The 22,439-nt window shown below is 44.3% G+C and overlaps 1 protein-coding gene across 1 annotated transcript in view; it reads left to right on the top strand.

Annotated features, from left to right (window-relative positions):
• ATP10A (ATPase phospholipid transporting 10A (putative)) overlaps window positions 1-22,439 on the top strand; it is a 292,107-nt gene that overhangs the window by 210,237 nt on the left and 59,431 nt on the right. Inside the window, exons 11-12 of the mRNA XM_075336608.1 lie at window positions 10,155-10,258; window positions 17,189-17,315. Of these exons, the coding sequence (XP_075192723.1) occupies window positions 10,155-10,258; window positions 17,189-17,315 (231 nt within the window). The remainder of the gene's footprint in view (window positions 1-10,154; window positions 10,259-17,188; window positions 17,316-22,439) is intronic.

Raw genomic sequence — 22,439 nt, 5'->3', positions numbered from 1 at the left:
AGCCAAAGCAGATGGTATCAAATGGTATTTTATGGCTAAAAATAACTGCAATAGTTTCGTTTAACAAAAATGCATGTTCATCATATTTAAACCGTTGTGATTACTGAATAGTAACGTCGAGATTCCCAATAAATAGGCAAAATAAAAAATGCAATAGTTCATCATTCTGGGAAATCTGTCACATTTGAGCCTGATGATTGTCGTTCAAGATGGAGAAATGGTCACAAAGCCAACTACGTGTGCATCTTGTTTTAAAGCAACCTTGGTATGTCCTAAAATGTGAAAAAATAAACATCCGGTTTCCATCTCATGTTATCGGTCAGAAGCTACAGGTCCCATGGTTAGACGGCCGTGTCTGTGTCCGGAAGGCTACATTCCAGCTGTGGCTGCTTATTGTTATATTATTACTTTATATTCATTTTACCTACACCTGAAAAAGGCAAACTCAAGGTTAAAAGTACAAATTAAAAAGTATTCTGTCTGGAAGTTTTGCATTAAAGTAATAATACATAAGTGTGACCATTTTAGGACACTTTATTTTATGTGATGGTTCAGAAGACTTATTATTTTCATAAGCAAAGAAGTATTTCACTTTAATTCCCATTGATAATTGGGTCTTTACTTCTCATATACCGTTGCTGTTACAGACCTTTTTCAAAAAGCAATTGATCAGATCAATAGCAGTGGTACTTGTCAGGTTGGCTACACACAGCCAAGGTCCCGAGCATTTAGTCTGCACAGAGGAACCTAAATCATATTTCAAGATACCTCGCAAATATCCAAGGCTGCCCACTAAGATGATCGCTTACTTAATGTCTAAATCAGAAATCCAAAGCTACTAAGTGAAGGATGTATAAAAAAAAAAAATGAAGGAAAGCGAGCAGTTATACAGATGAATATCCTGCTGTGCGCAACATTAAATTGGATTTCACCACAAGGCCTCAGCTCATCTCCAGTCTTCCCTCTAAGGGTATAAGGTGATAAATACTAAAGTCTCTGTCATTGTCCCACCTTTTGTGAGATATTAGACACCTACTATTTGTTTGTTTGCCTAGGTATCAACTGTTTATTTTTTTATTAATCACATTTTTCACACTTACACGCCAGAAGAACATTCTCCAAGTGTAGGGCAGTCACTTTACCTAAGGCAAGGCTTTCCTGCAGGCTGCTGATAAAGGGATTATCATGTGAAAAGGTAAGGGTCTGATTGCCCAGACCGCTACTGCTCGCAAGAGTGGAATGGAGTGACAGTGTGCAGTATAAGCACGACCACCTCTCCATTCATTCTTTAAGAGGACTGCAAGGAGAAAAAGATAAGTGTAGCCATCAGCAGACCCATAGAGAATGAATAGAGAAGTCAAATAAGCGCAATGCTGTTTATTGTGATGGGGGATAAAAGGGCCCTGTACTCAATATCTGCACCGATCTAGATGTTGTCTCCTTTCCTGTTGATAGGTGACAACTTCTGTTCATCAGACAACCCCTTTAATGGTGGTGACACTACAAGCTATCAACAAGACAAAACAATCACTGATCTCGGGGAGACCAGCCAGAGAAAACACTGCCAGCAGCCAACAAAGGAGCTCAAAACGTGAAATCCTAGGTGCATTGCCCCCTAGGAAGTATGCAAATCAAAAAAGGTCTGTGGAGCCTCCGTTAGGAGTCTCGACACAGAAAACAGCCAGATATCCCTCCGGGAATGACCTAGCTAAGGAGTGGCTCTTTTTAGGAGACCACCATAACCACCATATTAAGTGGCCATTTTAGTCAATATCCAACTCTTAAAGATATGACAAGGGAAATACCAAGGCCAGGTATCCATCTACAGACAGTTGTTTCCCTTGTCATATCTTTAAACTCGTCAAAGAGTTGGATATTGACTAAAAGAGTCACTCCTTGGCCAGGTCCTTCCCGGAGGGAAATCTGTCTGTTTTCTGTGTCGAGACTCCTAACAGAGGCTCCACGGACCTTTTCTGATTTGACTACAAGCTATCAGAAAGACATAAAGTAAGCATCACTCCACAGTTGATATCTGTACTCTTGAAGTATGCCATTCTTTATATTGGTTTCTGTAAAGCAACCCTATATATTCTGTGTGAATCAATATGTTAATTCCTAATTAATTACTTAATTACTTTTAAAAGTCGCAGATATTGGATACAAATCTGAGTTGCGCCTAAGTGTTGTGGCTATTCTCCTACTGCCAATAAAATGGGTGGAGCTGGAGCGCTGTAGGTGCTGGACCCACAGTTCATCTAATTCATAACGAGTTGTGGCATTACCTATCCCAGAAATCTCCTGCCTGTAGTGTGAGTTCTGACGTGGCACCTCTATTTGTGAATCGGGAGCGCCTGACACCCCCACACCTTCTCAGGCCCATAAAAGGAGTAGCTTCATACCTATCATTGAGGTACCGTATTTTTCGCTTTATAAGACGCACTTTTGTTCCCCCAAATTTTGGGGGAAAGTAGGGGGTGCGTCTTATAATCCGAATATACGGGAGGGGGGGTGTATATGTATATGTGTGTATATATATATATATATATATATATATATATATATATATATATATATATATATATATATATATATATATATATATATATATATATATATATATATATATATATATATATATATGTATATATATATGTGTGTATATATATATGTATATATGTGTGTATATATATATATATGTGTATATATATATATATATATATATATTAGAGTCCAGTGGAGGTGCGGGCAGCTCTGGAGCGGTGCTGGGGACTGCTTGGGGCTGGGAGCGGCAGCGTTTGATCTCCTGCTCCCGCTCATATAATATGCACAGCCGCTGTCCATCAGAAGCGTGGTGCTGAAACTGCATCACGCTGATGGGCTGGGGGAGCTGTGCATATTATCTGCCTGTGTTTACCTTTGATTGCGCAGGATCCCCCCTCCCCCTGTGTTAGATATGGCCTCCTGTGCTGCCCATAGTAAAATAATAAACGCTTTACTCACCTCCTCCAGCGTCTGCCCGGTCTCCTTCCTGCTGGCTGTGATTAGGCATGCAGAGATATCTCTCTCTGCTGTCCCGATCACATGACCTCCACTAGAACTAGGAAGTAGGACATGCAGGAGACAGGAGGAGTTCAACCCCGAGGAGGGACACACGAGACAAGACAGTGCTGCAGAAGGTAAAGAGTTTATTATACTAAAAGCAGCAACATGGGGGCGATATGTAACAGAGGGTGATGTGTGCCTGCCACAGTGGCCCTGTCTGCCTGCCACAGTGGCCCTGTCTACCTGCCACAGTGGCCCTGTCTGCCTGCCACAGTGGCCCTGTCTGCCTGCCACAGTGGGCCTGTCTGCCTGCCACAGTGGGCCTGTCTGCCTGCCACAGTGGGCCTGTCTGCCTGCCACAGTGGCCCTGTCTGCCTGCCACAGTGGCCCTGTCTGCCTGCCACAGTGGCCCTGTCTGCCTGCCACAGTGGCCCTGTCTGCCTGCCACAGTGGCCCTGTCTGCCTGGCACAGTGGCCCTGTCTGCCTGCCACAGTGGCCCTGTCTACCTGCCACAGTGGCCCTGTCTGCCTGCCACAGTGGCCCTGTCTGCCTGCCACAGTGGGCCTGTCTGCCTGCCACAGTGGGCCTGTCTGCCTGCCACAGTGGGCCTGTCTGCCTGCCACAGTGGCCCTGTCTGCCTGCCACAGTGGCCCTGTCTGCCTGCCACAGTGGCCCTGTCTGCCTGGCACAGTGGCCCTGTCTGCCTGCCACAGTGGGCCTGTCTGCCTGCCACAGTGGGCCTGTCTGCCTGCCATAGAGGATGTGAGCCAGCCATAGGGGAAATGTGGCATCACTGGGGGACGTGTTCAATATAAGGTGGCCATATCCAGATTAAGGGGGCTAATTTTAGGATGAGGGGGCTATGAGGGACATATACCCTATATTATTTGTTAGACGGACACTGGCATTATAAGACGGACCCCATTTATTAAAAAATTCTCTATTCCTTCACCAAATTTGGGGGTGCGTCTTATAATCAGGTGCGTCTTATAAAGCGGAAAAATACGGTAAATACATTATTGGACAATGTAATGCTTTTTTCAGACAAGATAATTGGGGAATGTGTCACTGGGAACACTTGTTCTCCATTAACATGCAAACTGAACAGGTCAAGAATTGACCAATGTACTAGCAGAACACCGATATAATCAATCAATTAGTGGCCACAGTCAACACGTATAATCCTGGCAGAAGTTTTTCTGATGACCACTTAACTCAAATATCTGAAACGCTTCTTTGCCAATCGAAGCACATCCAGAGAACTTTTAGTAGTCAAGCAGACTTGTTGAAAATATATACCTGGCCATCCATAGATGAATATCGGCCACATTTTGCAAGTTCAAGAGGACTTGTTGACAATCTGGTATGTAGAGGGACCTCTTCTATGTGATAGCTGCTGTCGGGGAGGAGGGAAACTAAAGTTCTGATAACTGAATTCCCCCTGTCCTTTTTATTGGGAACACTCATTTCCCAGTGTAAGCGGGCTTCCAATCACTCAACAAAAGAGCTTAAACTCTTGCTCATCAGAAAAGATTATCTTTTGGTTTGCCTAAAAAGATCATCCTTTTAGGCACCATATCGTTCTATGTACTATTATTTTTCATAACAATCTCCAATTTCTGATTGCTTTTTATTGACCTATATTCGTTACTATATACACAGTAATTGCTGTTCCTTTCTGCATAGTGACTTTTGAATGTCTATTTTAGGCTATGTGCGCACTGGGAAATGGAATTTTCTTGAGAAAATTCCGCATGCTCTCAAAGATTACCGCACCCGCGGTAAAAAACCGCGGGAAACCGCACCTGAAAATCGCATGCGGTTTGCCGCGGTTTGCTGCAGTTTTACCGCGGTATTGTTCGCGGTATTGCCGCGGTTTTGCCGCGTGCGGGTTGGGATGTGCTTTATTGCATTCAATGCAATAAAGCACATTGAAGAAAAAAAAAAAAAAAAGTCATTTAATTCTGAGATAGTAGATAGACAGAAGAATAGATAGAGGGATAGATAGATAGATAGAGGACAGATCGCTGCATTTCCCACGGTCAGCAGTGAGTTCACATTACCGGCCGTGGGAAATGACCGGTAATTACCTCTGCTGTCTGCTGCATTCATTCAGCGCTGTGACAGTCGCGGCTGGATGGAAGCAGCGCAGGACCTGTGGATTACGCCGGAGCGGTGGATTACGCCGGAGCTTTGGTGCGGGAGGGGTTAATAAAATGGTGAACGAGGCTTGTTTGTTTTATTTAAAATAAAGGATTTTTCGGTGTCTGTGTTTTATTCACTTTACTTACGGGTTGATCATGTCAGCTGTCACATAGACGCTGCCATGATCAAGCCTGGAGGTAATGGCGGTGGTCCCCCACCATCATTAACCCCTTGTATTACCTTGCTGCCACTGCTACACGGCGGCAAGAAGAGCCGAGGACACGCCGGTGCTGCCGCATAATGCATGCGACAGTGCCGGGGCAGCTGCGGCTGATATTCTCGGCTGCGGGAGGGGGAGTGAGGCAGGGGACATTATCCCTGCCCCTCTCCCTCCCCAGCCTGAGAATACCGGGCCGCCGCTGTGTGCTTACCTCGGCTGGACGGTAAATATGCAGCGGAGCCCACGTTCTTTGTTTTCTATATTTCCGTTTTCTTTCTATGTGTGTTCTATGTGTCTGTGTCTGTGATGTCTGTGTGTGTGATCTGTGTTTGTGTTTACTCTCTGCACGGCTTCATCTTCCTGTAATGACATCACTTCCCTGCAAACCGCAGACAAGCGATGTACATTACCGGAGGTAAACCGCGAAATACCGCAGGGAATAATGCAGCAAAACGCAGTGAACCGCACAGAATTTGCTGCCTTCGTTATTCCCTTCGGGATTTCATGATTAACATTGGAGTCAATGGAGTGAAATCCCGCAGCGACGTGTGGAAAAGAATTGACATGCACTTGTTTTTGCTGCGGGATTCCCGCAGCAAAACATGCAGCTGTCAAATTCCGCCCAGTGCGCACAGGATTTTTTTTCTCCATAGGATTTGCTGGTGATTCACTGCAGAGATGTTATGAACATTTTCTGCAGCGAAACATGCAGCAAATCCGCGGAAAATCCGCGGCAAAATCCGGTAAGTGCGCACATAGCCTTAAGCGGGCTTTACACGCTGCGACATCGCTAATGCGGAGTCGTTGGGGTCACGGATTTTGTGACGCACATCCGGCCGCATTAGCGATGCTGTTGCGTGTGTCACCGATAAGCGATTTTGCATTGTTGCAAAACCGCGCAAAATCGCTAATCGGTGACACGGGGGTCCATTCTCAATTATCGTTACTGCAGCAGTAACGAGGTTGTTCCTCGTTCCTGCGGCAGGACACATCGCTGCGTGTGACGCCGCAGGAGTGAGGAAGCTGTCCCTACCTGCCTCCCGGCCGCTATGAGGAAGGAAGGAGTTGGGCGGGATGTTACGTCCCGCTCATCTCCGCCCCTCCGCTGCTATTGGGCGGCGGTTCAGTGACGTTTCAGTGACGTCGCTGTGACGCCGCACGGACCGCTCCCTTAGAAAGGAGGCGGTTCGCCGGTCACAGCGACGTCGCCGGACAGGTAAGTATGTGTGACGGCTCTGGGCGATGTTGTGCGGCACAGGCAGCGATATGCCCGTGTCGCGCAACAGATGGGGGCGGGTACCCACACTAGCGATATCAGGACCGATATCGCAGTGTGTAAAGTAGCCTTTAGAGTTACTTTGCACGTGAAAATGTGAAATAAGTATTGAACGTGTCACCAAGTTTCTAAGTATAGTAAGGTGCTATTGACATGAATTTCTCACTAAATGTAAGTAATAACCCCTCAAATCCACAAAGGCAAAGAAATCAAACCATAGAAGTCTGTAAAGTACCATATTTTTTTGGTTTGTATGAAACCCTTTTTTTCCCCCCAAAACTGGGAGGGAAATGGGGTGCGTCTTAGAAACAGCATATTTCATACCGTGGCAGCGCAGGGTCGGCGATACGACAGGCTCAGAAGGGGTGTCTCTGCAGGGTGGCAGCTCAGGAGGATGTGTGCTGCAGCAGAGGGTCTGCGATACTGCGGGCTTGTTGGGTGTCACTGTGGCGGGCGCCATTGATCTGCCAGCAGGCTCGGAGGAGGGGGTGTCACGACTCAAGAGGGTCAGTGTGCGGCAACGGAGGGTCGGCGATATTGCGGGCTCATGGGGTGTCGCAGCGGCGAGCGTCTTTGATCTGCGGGCTGCTTTGAATCGCCAGCGGTTGACGCCATGGACTTCAAAAAAATGGCCGCGGAGGCCAATCTGCGCATGGGCCGCCTCCACAGCCATTTTCTTGAAGTCCATTACGTAAACGGCCGGCGCTTTAATGGAGCCCGCAGTCAGTCGGCAGATATATGGCGTTCACCGCCGCAATACCCCATGAGCCCGCAGTATCGCCAACCCTCTGCTGCTGCACACTGACCCTCTTGAGCCATGCCACCGTCTCATCCGAGCCCGCCAGCAGATCAATGGCACCCGCCACCGTGACACCCCACGACCCTTCTGTATTGCCAACCCTTCGCACACTGGCCCTCTTGAGCCGCAACACCCCCTCCTCCAAGCCTGCAGCATTGCCTACCCTGCCTCCTGTGACCTTCCTGAGCCGCTCCACCACCGCTGCTCCCCCCTCGTGAGCTAATATAAGAGGCACTAGGATTATAAGACAGACCCTCATTTTAACAGTAAAAATTATTTTTTTCCTATTTTCCTCCTTCAAATTTGGAGTGCGTCTTATAATCCAGTGCATCTTATAACAAAAAATACGGTAAGTTGTGAGAAATACAGGGAAAAAGTATTGAACACGCTTACTGAAATTTATTTAATACTTCATACAAAAGTCTTTGTTGACAATGGCTGCTTCAACACTCCTCATGTTTGGAGAAACTAATGACATCTAAACAGTTCAATTTTGGTCTCATCTGACTATATTACTAAATGTTGATTAGTTTTTTGTTGTCACTCTGTACAAAGGGCGGGTAAGACAAAGTACAGCGTATTCCCCACTAGGTGGCAGCAGAGTAGTGAAGGAGAGTCAAAGTAACAGTGTAACAGAAAGGAGGCTGAAGTACAGCAGAGTAACCTCAGCAGGCAGTTCACAGGCGAACCACCAGGGGGCAATAGAGTAGTCAAGCAGTCAGGGTCAAGCTGGGAAGTAAAGTCACTGCAAAGGGAGGATCAAGATCAGGTCAGAAAACAGAACCGAGGTCGGATGCCGGGAGATCAGGTATGCAGAGAGAAACACAAAGGGCACAGGGAACAGAAGACAAGACAGGAGGGTGAGGAGACACAAACACGGGAAGGTGGATGACCCATAATCAGTAAACAACTGACAGGAGCGGGAAGTCAGGGACTGGGACAGATGGACAAACGGGGGAGGGTACAGGTCAGGGCATGGTAACAAGGAGTCAGATCAAACAGGAAATCTCACCAGAGTCAGTCACAGGTTGCAGAGCAAAACTATAACCAGCGCTGGAATTATGGTGCAGTGACCAGATATAGTGTCTCCTAAAACCGGAATGAGGCTGATGGGCATTAACCCCAGACATAACCAAGGCCCGGGTCTGGGAAACTCTGGGTCGGGGAATACCGGTCCTGGATCATGATGTTTGTTCAGCAATGGAGTCTTGCGTGGGGAACGTACATACAAATCATTGAGGTTGAGTACATTAGTTATTGTTTTCTTTGAAACAATTGTACCTGCTAATTTCAGGTCTTTTTGTAGCCCACCAAATTCTTGACTTTTGGACAACTCTTCTCATTTTTTTTCACTCCCTTGTCTGAAATCTTCCGGGGAGCACCTGGTCTTGGCTGGTTTATGGTGAAATTATGTTCTTTCCACTTCCAGATTATGGCCACAACAGTGTTCACTGGAGCCTTAAGTAGACATTTTTCTGTAACCAATGTCATCAGTAGTTTTTGCAAGAATAAAGTTGCAAAGGTCTTGAGACAGCTCACTGGTTTTACCCATCATGAGATGTTTCTTGTGTGGCACCTTGGTATTGAGACCCCTTTATATAGGCCATTAGATGAATTGGCTGATATTAGAGTATCCTGTCACTTAATGAAAAATAATAAGGCTGTGTGCATACATTGCAAATTTGTCGCCTTTTATGTGATTTGTCACAAAACCTGAAGGTTTTCCTGATGCCAGCAAAGTGAATGGAAATCCTCAAGTCTCCTGCATACATTGAGTATTTTATCCTTGAAGATTTGGTGCAGATTTGAGGCTATGTGCGCACGTAGCGTTTGTTCCTGCAGAAATTTCTGCAGCGATTTGAACAGCACACGTGCGCTTCAAATCGCTGCAGAAAGAGTCCTAATGAAAAATAAAAAAAGCCGATTTCATGCGCTCTGACTGCAGCCCCTCCCATAGACAGAGCGGGGGATGCCTGTAGAGCGCAGGAAAGAAGTAAGGCTATGTGCGCACGTTGCGTATTTGCATGCAGTTACGCTGTGATCTGCACCACAGCGTAACTGCATGCGTCCTGCGTCCCCAGCATAATCTATGAAGATTATGCAGGAGACGTGCGCACGTGGCGTATTAGAGCGCAGCGCTTCGGCTGTAAATAGTCTAATAAACAACTGCTGAACAACAGTCAAGTAGCTGATCGGAAGTCATTTAGTGCCATTTTTGACTGACCTAAACCCATATTTACTTTGCTACTGCTAGTGGGATCTCATACATGCTCAGCCAAGGCGATCGTGCATGTATTTGGGAGACTCAGGGATGGCTTTTAGTGACAAGCTAATGAATGGGCAGCATTAGTTTGGACACAGTCCAGTACTGCTGTGCTTGTGTATGACCTAGCCGCACTAGGGACAGGGACAAGCGGTGTACAGTGATGTGATATATATATCAGCGCTATGTAAGAAATGGAAAGTGGACAAAGCTGACTGCAGATTTCCTTTCTTCTAATGATAGGATATATCTGCTACCGGTGATGGAGAGAGATAAAGTATGATATCCATGAAGCACCCTATTCTCATACATTACCCATAATCTTTATTGACCTGTAGTGTTCATCATTTTGCCTTCCTGGGAAAGCTTTAGTTATACAGTTTTACTGACATGTTTATTTTTATTTAGGCAGCTCTGTGGGAAAGTACCAAAGACGAATCCAAGCCAAAACTCAAAACTACTTGAACTGTTATGCGGTTGATGGATTACGTACTTTGTGTATAGCAAAACGAGTAAGTGTGTTTTATTATTATTTTTGCTTTCTCTCAGCAGACACTATTGATTGTTTGTTGCATTCATTCATCAGGTTAAAGGGAATGTGTCATCAGAAAATGCTCTGTTGTTTAAATCAAGTGTTTGTTCAACATATTTTAATTTTTCTTTGACCACTATGCTTAATAATAGACTGAGGCTGTTCAGTAGAGATCACTACTCAGCAGTTATGTTATTACAGAAAACCTAACCCCTATGTCACCCTTCATAATAAAATGAGCTGGAGGCAGATAATGCAGGGTCAACCGCAGACAATGGGTGATGATCACTGCTTTCCTCTTCTCCCTCTCTTCATAATGACCTCTGAAGAATATTTATACAAAATGATCCCTTGGAAATCTAGTGGTCATTTTCTTATGTCTCTGCAGCTGTGATTCTTGGCTCAGAACAGCATAATATAATCAATGCGCAAAAAAAATGAAAAAAGGACAGGTAAAAAAAAAAGAATGGTTAGATGATAGTATTAACTTGGAAAAACATTACAGGGGACGTATTCCCCTTAAAGGGAATGTGTCCCTAGGTTTTTGCCACCTTATCTGAGAGCAGCTTAATCCCTTCACGACCTTGGACGGATCTATCCGTCATGGAGCGTGTCATGTTAAGCCCCGCCCCCTGCCGCGGGCAGGGTGCGGCGGTCGGCACACATCAGCTGTTTTCAACAGCTGACATGTGTGCCTGCATGTTGCGAATGGAATCGCTTCTACGCGCAACATTTAACCCCTTAAATCTCGCTGCCAAAGTCTGGCAGTGAGATCTATATGCGCGCGGCCATAATTTTTACTTACCACCACCCCCACCAGAAGTCATGTGCATGATCACGTGACTTTTGGTGGTTGCCATGGTAGCACAGGGTCTTGTGATGACGCCTGCAGCTATGACGTTTCACTTTCGTTATCACCCGGCCCGGAGCCGAATGAAACAGTAAGTGACCGTATCTGCTGTTTACAGCTGTGTAGCTGTGATCAGCAGATAGATTAGAGCGATCGGATTGCTGATCGCTATAGCCCCCGAGGGGGACTAGTAAAATAAAAGTAAAAAAAAAATTTAAAAAATTAAAAAAAAAAACAACCTAAAAGTTCAAATCACCTCCCTTTCACCCCATTGAAAATTAAAAGGTTAAAAAATAAATAAATATACACATATTTGGTATCGCCGCGTTCAGAAATGCCCGATCTATCAAAATATCAAATCAATTAATCTGATTGGTAAACAGCGTAGTGGCAAAAAAATTCCAAACGCCAAAATTGTTTTTTTGGTCACCGCATGGTTTACTCAAAATGCAATAACAGGCGATCAAAACGTAGCATCTGCGCAAAAATGGTACCATTTAAAAATGTCAACTCACGACGCAAAAAATAAGCCGTCACTTAGCCATAGATCCCGAAAAATGAGAACGCTACATGTTTCGGAAAATAGCGCAAAACGTGTGCCACTTTTATTGGACAAACTTGTGAATTTTTTTGAAACCCTTAGATACAAGTAAACCTATACATGTTTGGTGTCTTCAAACTCGCACCGACCTCAGGCATCATGCCCACACATCAGTTTTACCATATAGTGAACACCGTGAATAAAACATCCCAAAAACTATTGTGCGATCACACTTTTTTTGCAGTTTTTCCACACTTGGAATTTTTTTGCTGTTTTCCAGTACACTAGATGGTAAAACCTATGGTTTCATTTAAAAGTACAACTCGTCCTGCAAAAAACAAGCCTTTATATGGCAAGATTGACGGAAAAATAAAAAAGTTACGGCTCTCGGAAGAAAAAAAGCAAAAAACAAAAACGCAACAACGGAAAGTGCCCAGGGGCTGAAGGGGTGAATGTACAGACAGAGACCCTGATTCCAGCCATGTATCACTTACTGAGCTGTAGCTGTAGTTTAATAATCTCTTGATCATAAAATATTAATTTTAACACTAGAGGACTAGTATACCTAATGCAATATAGTCGTCCATACTCATGAGCTCTGTATAACCATGCCCGACAATCGATTGGCAGCTTTCTGCTTAGGCTATGTGCGCACTGGAAAATGGAATTTTCTCAAGAAAATTCCGCAGGTATTCAAAGATTACCGCACCCGCGGTAAAAAACCGCGGCAAACCGCACCCGAAAACCGCATGCGGTTTGCCGCGGTATTGTTCGCGGTATTGCCGCTTGCGGGTTGGGATGTGCTTTATTGCATTCAATGCAATAAAGCACATTGAAAAAAAAAAAAGTCATTTCACTCTAAGATAGATAGAGGGATAGATAGATAGATAGAGGACAGATAGATAGATAGAGGACAGATAGATAGATAGAGGACAGATAGATAGATAGAGGACAGATCGCTGCATTTCCCACGGTCGGCAGTGAGTTCACATTACTGGCCGTGGGAAATGACCGGTAATTACCTCTGCTGTCTCGCTGCGAGGCTGCATTCATTCAGCGCTGTGTCTGTGACAGTCGCGGCTGGATGTAAGCAGCGCAGGACCTGTGGATTACGTCGGAGCTTTGTTTCGGGAGGGGTTAATAAAAGCGTTAACGAGGCTTGTTTGTTTTATTTAAAATTAAAGGATTTTTCTGTGTGTTTTATTCACTTTACTTACGGGTTGATCATGTCAGCTGTCACATAGACGCTGCCATGATCAAGCCTGGAGTTAATGGCGGCGATCCGCCACCATTAACCCCTTGTATTACCCTGACTGCCACTGCTACACGGCGGCAGGAAGAGCCGGGGACACGCCGGTGCTGCCACATAATGCATGCGACAGTCCCGGGGCAGCTGCGGCTGATATTCTCGGCTGTGGGAGGTGGGAGTGAAGCGGGGGACATTAACCCTGCCCCCTCTCCCTCCCCAGCCTGAGAATACCGGGCCGCCGCTGTGTGCTTACCTTGGCTGGACGGTAAATATACAGCGGAGCCCACATTCTTTTTTTTCTATATTTCCGTTTGCTTTCTATGTGTGTTCTATGTGTCTGTGTCTGTGTTCTATGTCTGTGATGTCTGTGTCTGTGATGTCTGTGTCTGTGATCTGTGTGTGTGTTTACTCTCTGCTTTGCTTCCTCTTCCTGTAATGATATCACTTCCCTGCAAAACCGCAGACAAGCGATGTACATTACCGGAGGTAAACCGCGAAATACCGCAGGGAATAACGCAGGAAAACGCAGTGAACCGCACAGAATTTGCTGCCTGCGTTATTCCCTGCGGGATTTCACGATTAACATTGGAGTCAATGGAGTGAAATCCCGCAGCGATGTGCGGAAAAGAAGTGACATGCAATTGTTTTTGCTGCGGGAATCCCGCAGCAAAACATGCAGCTGTCAAATTCCGCCTAGTGCGCACAGGATTTTTTTTGCCCATAGGTTTTGCTGGTGATTCACTGCAGAGATGTTATAAGCATTTTCTGCAGCAAAACATGCAGCAAAACCGCAAAAAATCCGCGGCAAAATCCGGTAAGTGCGCACATAGCCTTATGCACCGTGTACACAGAACATGGGTGGGGTTAAGTAGAGCTCAGCACTCGAGAACTGGTAGAGCTTTAGCAGATAAAACTGGAATTTATCAGAACCGCAGTAAGCAGACCAGTAAGCGATGCATCCCTGGAATCTGGGTCTCTCCCTGGGTCATGCTGCCGATTAGCATCTGTGAACATGTATAGTGCAAGAAGGCCGCTAATCGGTGCTCAGGGCGAGGTTGGCTAGGAGGCACAGGACAGCAATCCTGCAGTGAATCTCCTGCGGCTAAAACACTGATAGATTGTATTGAACAGTAAAACGCAGCCCAGTACATGAACACATCACTGTAATAAGAGTATCTTCCACTACATCTTGTTGCTCCCAGATTACATTGCTGACCAATTTCCCTTAATATTATGAAAAATGTTAAAGGCAATATGTCACCAGGTTTTTGCTCCCTCATCTGAGAGCAGCATAATGTAAGGGCAGAGACCCTGATTCCAGCGATGTATTACTTACTGAGCGGTTTGCTGTCATTTTGATAAAATTACTGTTTTCTCTGCTGAAGATCTAGCAGTTATTTGAATCTGTATCTCTGTAACCCCGCCCACAACAATGATTGGCAGTTTTCTGTGTACATTGTAATCAATGGTGTGTTTGAGGTTATACAAAGTTCATGAATTATGAATTAGCTGGACTACCTGGCAGCATGCTAAATATTCCTCGAATGATAATCTTCTGCTGATTTAAACCATGATTTTATCAAAACTACAATGAGCAGCCCAGTAAGTGACACATAACTGGAATTAGGATCTCTGCCCCTACATTATGCTGCTCTTAGACTTAGTGGCAAACACCTGGTGACAGATTCCTTTTAAAAGGATCCCTTATTTTTGTATTTCCACGTTAATAATGCATATTCCTGCTATTGTTTCCTCTAATTCCTTTTCATGTATTATAAGTCTCTATCTAGACCTTGTTTCTTACTATTCTGTATAGAATAATGTGATGAGCCCTTGTATATACCGTATTTTTCGGACTATAAGACGCACCGGAGTAAAAGACGCACCCTGGTTTTAGAGGAGGAAAATAGGAAAATAAAACTTTAAGCAAAAAAATGTGGTCATGACACACTGTTATGGGGCGAGGATCTGCTGCCGATACTGTTATGGGGGTAATGTCCCCAAATTCTCTACTAAGGTACCCCATCCTGGTAATGATCCTCCTGCCTTGTATATGATCCTGCTATAAACCCCCATCCTGCTCATATACCCCTATCCTGCTCATATACCCCCATCCTGTTCATATACCCCATCCTGCTCATATACCCCCATCCTGCTCATATACCCCCATCCTGCTCATATAACCCCATCCTGCTCATATACCCCCATCCTGCTCATATACCCCCATCCTGCTCATATACCCCCATCCTGCTCATATACTTTTTTTTCCTTGGTTTCTCTTTGTCTCATGGCCAGTGTGAACATGGTCTCACAAGTACCATGTATACCATCTCATACTCTGGCTCACTTTTTTGTTTTTAAGTAGTTTTTTTGTATTCAGTACAAACAGGGAGTGGCCCCCTTCTCAGCGAGCTGGACATTTCATTCTGTGAATCCCCCTGACTGTGTGTGTCCTGTTGGGACCCGGTCGCTCTCAGCCCTTAGCCACATTGAGGCCTATTTTAGACCCATGGTAAGGTTTTAATATTAGAGAGTGTAGGTACTATCCCAACTGGGTACACCTTGGCGTTGGTGGGATAGCTTTATGCTTTTTTTGATCAAAAACAGTGTTTACTAAGTACCCTATGTTTATATGCACTATGCTTTTATTTAGTTACAGCAGGGTATTTTTTCACAATTTTTTTTCCTTGGTTTCTCATATACCCCCATCCTGCTCATATACCCCCATCCTGCTCATATAACCCCATCCTGCTCATATACCCCCATCCTGCTCATATACCCCCATCCTGCTCATATACCCCCATCCTGCTCATATACTCCCATCCTGCTCATATACCCCCATCCTGCTCATATACTCCCATCCTGCTCATATACTCCCATCCTGCTCATATACTCCCATCCTGCTCATATACCCCCATCCTGCTCATATACCCCCATCCTGCTCATATACCCCCATCCTGCTCATATACCCCCATCCTGCTCATATTCCCCCATCCTGCTCATATACTCCCATCCTGTTCATATGCCCCCATCCTATTGATATACCCCCATCCTGCTCATATTCCCCCATCCATCCTGCTCATATACCCCCATCCTGTTCATATACCCCCATCCTGTTCATATACCCCCAACCTGTTCATATACCCCCATCCTGTTCATATACCCCCATCCTATTGATATACCCCCCATCCATCCTGCTATATGCCCCCATCGTGCTCATATACCATCCTGGTATATGGCCTGTATCCTATAGCACAGAGAAAACAAATAAACGTTTATACTCACCTTTTCCTCACTCCCTCCAGCGCCGATTATCTTCCTCTCTGCACCACTGATCTGTGTGTGTGGAGCCGTTCCCCTGCAGCACGCGATGTCTTCCTGTCTGTGCCAATCAGCTGACCGGCACACACAGGAAGACATCGCGTGCTGCAGGGGGACGGCTCCACACACGGGGACGGGTGAGTACACTGATTCACTGCACCCCGCTGATGCTGATAACGCGCGGGGGGCAGTGAATACAGCCGCACATGATCACTCCAGGCTGTAATTGGCAGGGGTGATCATGCGGACCGGCTCTTTACTATGTGCGCGTCCCTGCTCGTCCTCCCGCCCACCTGTCAGTGCCGGCTTCTGCGCTGAGAAATGGGCGAGAGGATGGGCGTGCATATGTAATGGGCGGGCTCACGTGGTCACAGCAGGCTGCTACAGCCTGCTTGTGCCCCCTATGACCCGCTCCACCGCAGCACCCTCATTCCCGGCCGCAGCCCTATAGTCAGACCATAAGACGCACCCCCAACTTTCCCCCAACATTTGCGTCTTATAGTCCGAAAAATACGGTAGCTGAAACCATACTTTCCCTGTTTTCCCCCTTCTCTTACTCCCTGTGGGGGCGCTTTCTTTATAAATTATCCACCAGCTATAGCATCCAGGATTCTATTAGAAATCCCCATTTTTATTTCCTATAAAATGTGGCTTCTTGGCTTATCAGATTTAGTGCCAACCTTATTTCACCAGAAGGGGCATTTATCTCATCATCTCGTATACATGTAGTTACTTGTGAGTTTACAAAAATAGTTTGTCAGGAACATCTTCTATCTCATTTAGAATAAAATGGCCTTGTGCAGATAGCGGAGTCTACACATGTTGTTAATCCATCTTTGTGTCATCTTACTCTGTGCTGTCTAAACACAAACCATATATTATACAAGTAGAGTTTACTTCGGAGATTATAGTCCATAAATAATACACATTTTAAATTACTTTCTTCCAGGTTCTCAGTAAGGAGGAGTACGCCTGTTGGTTGAAATTTCATTTACAAGCAGAATCCTCATTAGAGAATCGTGAAGAGCTACTGTTTCAATCTGCAGTTCGCCTGGAGACCAATCTGCATTTGCTCGGTAAGTTTATTAATTTTTCTTCCATACAAGAATAGGCGGGGGCTATTATTCTAATGCTGTGTAGATATAAACTCAATGCGGTTAACCGGTGATGTTCAGGAAAGCCTGCACTTAATTTTCTTTAGTCTGATCATTTGTTAGTTACCATTTAATACAGCATATTTTATATAGACTAATTGTTTAAAGTGAAAATGTAATTTGATTCATGTTGCTCGACCTACGGACAGCATGAATCAGAGCTTGCCTGCATGTTTTCAGACTGTTTTCTCTGAAATGCAGCTACGTCCCAAAGTAAAACTGGGATCTGTGTATATGTGTGTGTGTGTGTGTGTATATGTGTATATATATATATATAGATAGAGCGCCAGGGTCTCTATAGATATACAGTGGGGGGGGAGGATTTAGTCAGCCACCAATTGTGCAAGTTCTCCCAGTTAAAAAGATGAGGTCGGCCTGTAATTGACATCATAGGTAGACCACAACTATGAGAGACAAAATGAGAAAACAAATCCAGAAAATCACCTTGTCTGATTTCTGAAAGATTTTATTTGCAAATTATGGTGGAAAATAAGTATTTGGTCAATAACAAAAGTTCATCTCAATATTTTATGTATCTTTTGTTGGCAATGACAGAGGTCAAAGGTTTTCTGTAAGTCTTCATAAGGTTGGCACACACTGTTTTTGGTATGTTGGCCCATTCTTCCATGCAGATCTCCTCTAGAGCAGTGATGTTTTGGGCCTGTCGCTGGGCAACATGGATTTTTTAACTCCGTCCAAAGGTTTTCTAAGGGGTTGATGGGGTTGAGATCTGGAGACTGGCTAGGCCACTCTAGGACCTTCTTATTCTTCTTACGAAGCCACTCCCTTCGTTTCCCTATCGGTGTGCTTGTGATCATTATCATGTTGAAAGACCCAGCCACATTTTATCTTCAATGCCCTTGCTGATGGAATGCTGTTTGCACTCAAAATGTCATTATACATGGCCCCATTCATTCTTTCATGTACATGGATCAGTTGTCCTGGTCTCTTTGCAGAGAAACAGCCCCAAAGCATGATGTTACCACTCCCATGCTTCACAGTAGGTATGGCGTTCTTTGGATACAACTCACCTTTCTGTCTCCTCCAAACACGACGAGTTGTGTTTCTACCAAACAGTTCTACTTTGGTTTCATCAGACTATATGACATTCTCCCAATACTCTTCTGGATAATTCAAATGCTCTCTAGCAAACTTCAGACGGGCCCGGACATGTACTGGTTTAAGCAGGGGGACACGTCTGGCACTGCAGGATCTGAGTCCCTAGCAGCGTAGTGTGTTACCGATGGTAGCCTTTGTTACGGTGGTCCCAGCTCTATGCAGGTCATTCACTAGGTCCCCCGTGTTGTTCTGGGATAAAGCTTTGTCACCATGACAACACAGGCATGGAGATGAACGTCGGGTTTTTCATATATAGGTACTGTCAAACTGTTTTTTTTATAATCTGATATGTATTTTTTGATTTATTGATGTAATTCTAACCCCTTCGGGGGATGCGATTTACACTGTGTACACATTGATCTTTGAGATACATGTTATGTATGTTTACTATGTAAATGAGGGGCGGCTTTGTTTTAATTGCTGGTTGGATAACTGACTTTGTATAAAAAAAAAAAACGGGCATTAGTTATTTTTTACTGTGCTTGATAAAGACCAAACCAGTCGAAACATTGCTGTCTTTTTTCATCTGATGGGATAAACAGGGATTGAGTTTCACCCGGTGGGACAGTCATCTTTTCTCCTTATCTCAGCACAGGGACATTTTTTTTTTTTTTTTTTTTTTTTTAAAACACATCCAATTGTTGGAACTTATTATTATTCCAAGATATATTGATTAAAATGTAATTTCTTCGTGGGAAAACACTTTTTAAGCGGTTAAGTACAAGCTACACGTAGCAACCTGCTGCACTATTAATATTGTGCACCATTCTAACATTAAGGTCCCAATTTATCAAAGTGTTTACACTTGTTTTCTGGTATAACACACATTGCGAAGCCTTAAGGCCCCGTCACACTAAGCAACATCGCTAGCAACATCGCTGCTAACGAACAACTTTTGTGACGTTGCTAGCGATGTTGCTGTGTGTGACATCCAGCAACAACCTGGCCCCTGCTGTGAGGTCGTTGGTTGTTGCTGAATGTCCTGGGCCATTTTTTAGTTGTTGCTGTCCCGCTGTGAAGCACAGATCGCTGTGTGTGACAGCGAGACAGCAACAACTAAATGTGCAGGCAGCAGGAGCCGGCTTCTGCGGAGGCTGGTAACCAATGTAAACATCGGGTAACCAAGAAGCCCTGTCCTTGGTTACCCGATATTTACCTTTGTTACCAGCCTCCGCCGCTCTCACTGTAAGTGCCGGCTCCTGCTCTGTGCACATTTAGCTGCAGGACACATCGGGTTAATTAACCCGATGTATGCTGTAGCTAGGAGAGCAGGGAGCCAGCGCTAAGCATTGTGCGCTGCTCCCTGCTCTGTGCACATTTAGCTGCAGCACACATCGGGTAATTAACCCGATGTGTGCTGTAACTAGGAGAGCAAGGAGCCAGCGCTAAGCATTGTGCGCTGCTCCCTGCTCTGTGCACATTTAGCTGCAGCACACATCGGGTAATTAACCCGATGTGTGCTGTAACTAGGAGAGCAGGGAGCGAGCGCTCAGTGTGCGCTGCTCCCTGCTCTCTGCACGTGTAGCTGCGTGCACTGGTAACCAAGGTAAATATCGGGTTGGTTACCCGATATTTACCTTAGTTACCAAGCGCAGCATCTTCCACGCGGCGCTGGGGGCTGGTCACTGGTTGCTGGTGAGCTCACCAGCAACTCGTGTAGCGACGCTCCAGCGATCCCTGCCAGGTCAGGTTGCTGGTGGGATCGCTGGAGTGTCGCAGTGTGACATCTCACCAGCAACCTCCTAGCAACTTACCAGCGATCCCTATCGTTGTTGGGATCGCTGGTAAGTTGCTTAGTGTGACTGGACCTTAAAATAGGTATGGGAAAATGTTGTACGACAGAGCACACTGTAACTTTGTCTGTACCAATGTAGTCAATGGCACCATCAGCATATACTCTTAAATCCCATTTTACTGGGGCTCAGACATAAGCCCTGATGTAGTCACTGACCGTCAGCTAAAATGTGATGGGAACTGTGGACTGTGAGTATTTTTTGTTTTTGTTTGGTATTTTTTTTTTAATTTATATGTGACGTTATACTTTCGATAATTGTAACCTTAGATCCGTATGTATCGAATACATGCATTTTGCCATCCTTGTTTATACAGAGATTAATTTTTTGGGGACATTAGATTTTAAAAGTTTATCTGTGATCTTTCAAACTTTCAATAACCATTCAGAAATTATTTTTTATGGATTATTTCAGATCTCAAGTGCCAAAGCCCCACACAAATTACACCATTTTCAAAAAGTCAGCCGATATACAGTGGAACCTTGTATTACAAGCATAATTCATTCTGGGAGTTTGCTCTTAAACCAAGTTACTCTTATATCAAAGCAAAATTTCCCATAGGAAATAATTGGTATTGGATAAATAAGAGATTACCGTGAAGTGGTATGGGGCAGTAATGAATTGAGCAATACATTAGCTAAATATCTTTTTTTTTTTTTTTTTTTTTTTTTCAAATAATCCTCAGCAGTCACGCAATGTCACATTTTTTAAATTTTTCATATGGCTAATTGTATTTTTCATTTCTTTATGTATTATAGAGCAGTTATGCTTATTCATATTTCTCTGAATTTGAGGTGCAGCTTTCACTTTATATAGATAGGAAATAATTCGAACGCAGACACTTCGTTCCACAACCCAGAAATATTTACTGTATTTATATAAACGTATTACAGTAATACAGATTAAATATTAAAGGATTACAGTAAAAAACATAAAACAAATTAAACTGCACATTAGCTTACAATAGAATTGTTGGTGTGCGGGAGGTACTATAGAGAGAAAAAAATGATGTAGAAATATGACAACCTTTTATTTTAGTACAATACACAAAAAAACAAACACACCCCAGATCTATTCTTCACAAAATAGGGACAGAACGAAGCCAAATGTGGGGTAGGAATACTGCACAGGCAATTAGATTACAGTAGATGCAATGTGCTGCACTGGTTAGCAGAAAGAAAGTACAGTACTGTATCCACAAATGCAAATTAATAGACATGCTGTATAGTATATACTGTACAATGGTATACTGTATACATATTCTATGTCCCTTGGGTGTCTGCAACAACTTAAGGCACTTCACACATGTACAAAATATGCATGTGTGGCACGTTCCATTTTGACAATTTGTGTGTCCATCCATGTGTACGTGTGCCATCTGTGTGACCCGTACTGGAAAAAAACACAACACTGAATATAATGAATTTTATGTGGCTAATGATGTATAAAGATAGATAGCTAGTGGATAAAACAATGTGGGGTCGCCCCCATTTTTGATAGCTATCAGAGGTAAAGCAGACAGCTGTGAGCTGATATTATCAGGCTGGGAAGGTCAATTGTTGTTGGGCCCTTCCCAGCCTAAAAAATACCAGCCAGCAGCCACACCAGAAGGGAGGACAAGATGATCCAATTTTGGCTCTTCACCTCGGCTCTTCCCTGGAGCTTTGTCAATCAGGGTAATGGTATTTTGGGTCGATGCTAACTTTGAACTGCCCTAAAATACAGATAGCATCAAGCCCTGGTGTTAGTAATGGAGAGATGTCAGACACCCCCATTGCTAACCCAGCAATAAAAAAAAAAAGTCACACTCAAACTAAAATCATTTTTTAAAATAAGCATGCAAACTTTCCGTCATTCCGCACACTTTTTTTTATTTTTTTTTTTTTTTATACAAAAATAAAAAAAAATCTACACAGGTCCACCATACTCCAGAGAATCCACCATTGTCCAGCAAATCCGTCGTAGTGCACAAATAGATACCTGAAAAAAAACAATAACAGAGAAATGAAACAATACACATACCCTTTATCACCACTTTAAAAAAAAAAAAAAAAAAAAAATAATTCCCACTCATGTCCAACGTAGTACAGGGATTCTGACGAACAAAGTCTATGGAGCATCATTCTAACACTCC

The sequence above is a fragment of the Anomaloglossus baeobatrachus genome, chromosome 2 (assembly GCF_048569485.1).
Source record: "Anomaloglossus baeobatrachus isolate aAnoBae1 chromosome 2, aAnoBae1.hap1, whole genome shotgun sequence".
Lineage (NCBI taxonomy): Eukaryota > Metazoa > Chordata > Amphibia > Anura > Aromobatidae > Anomaloglossus > Anomaloglossus baeobatrachus.
Note: the sequence above shows the minus strand (reverse complement) of the source record. Positions and strands in the feature narration are given on the sequence as shown.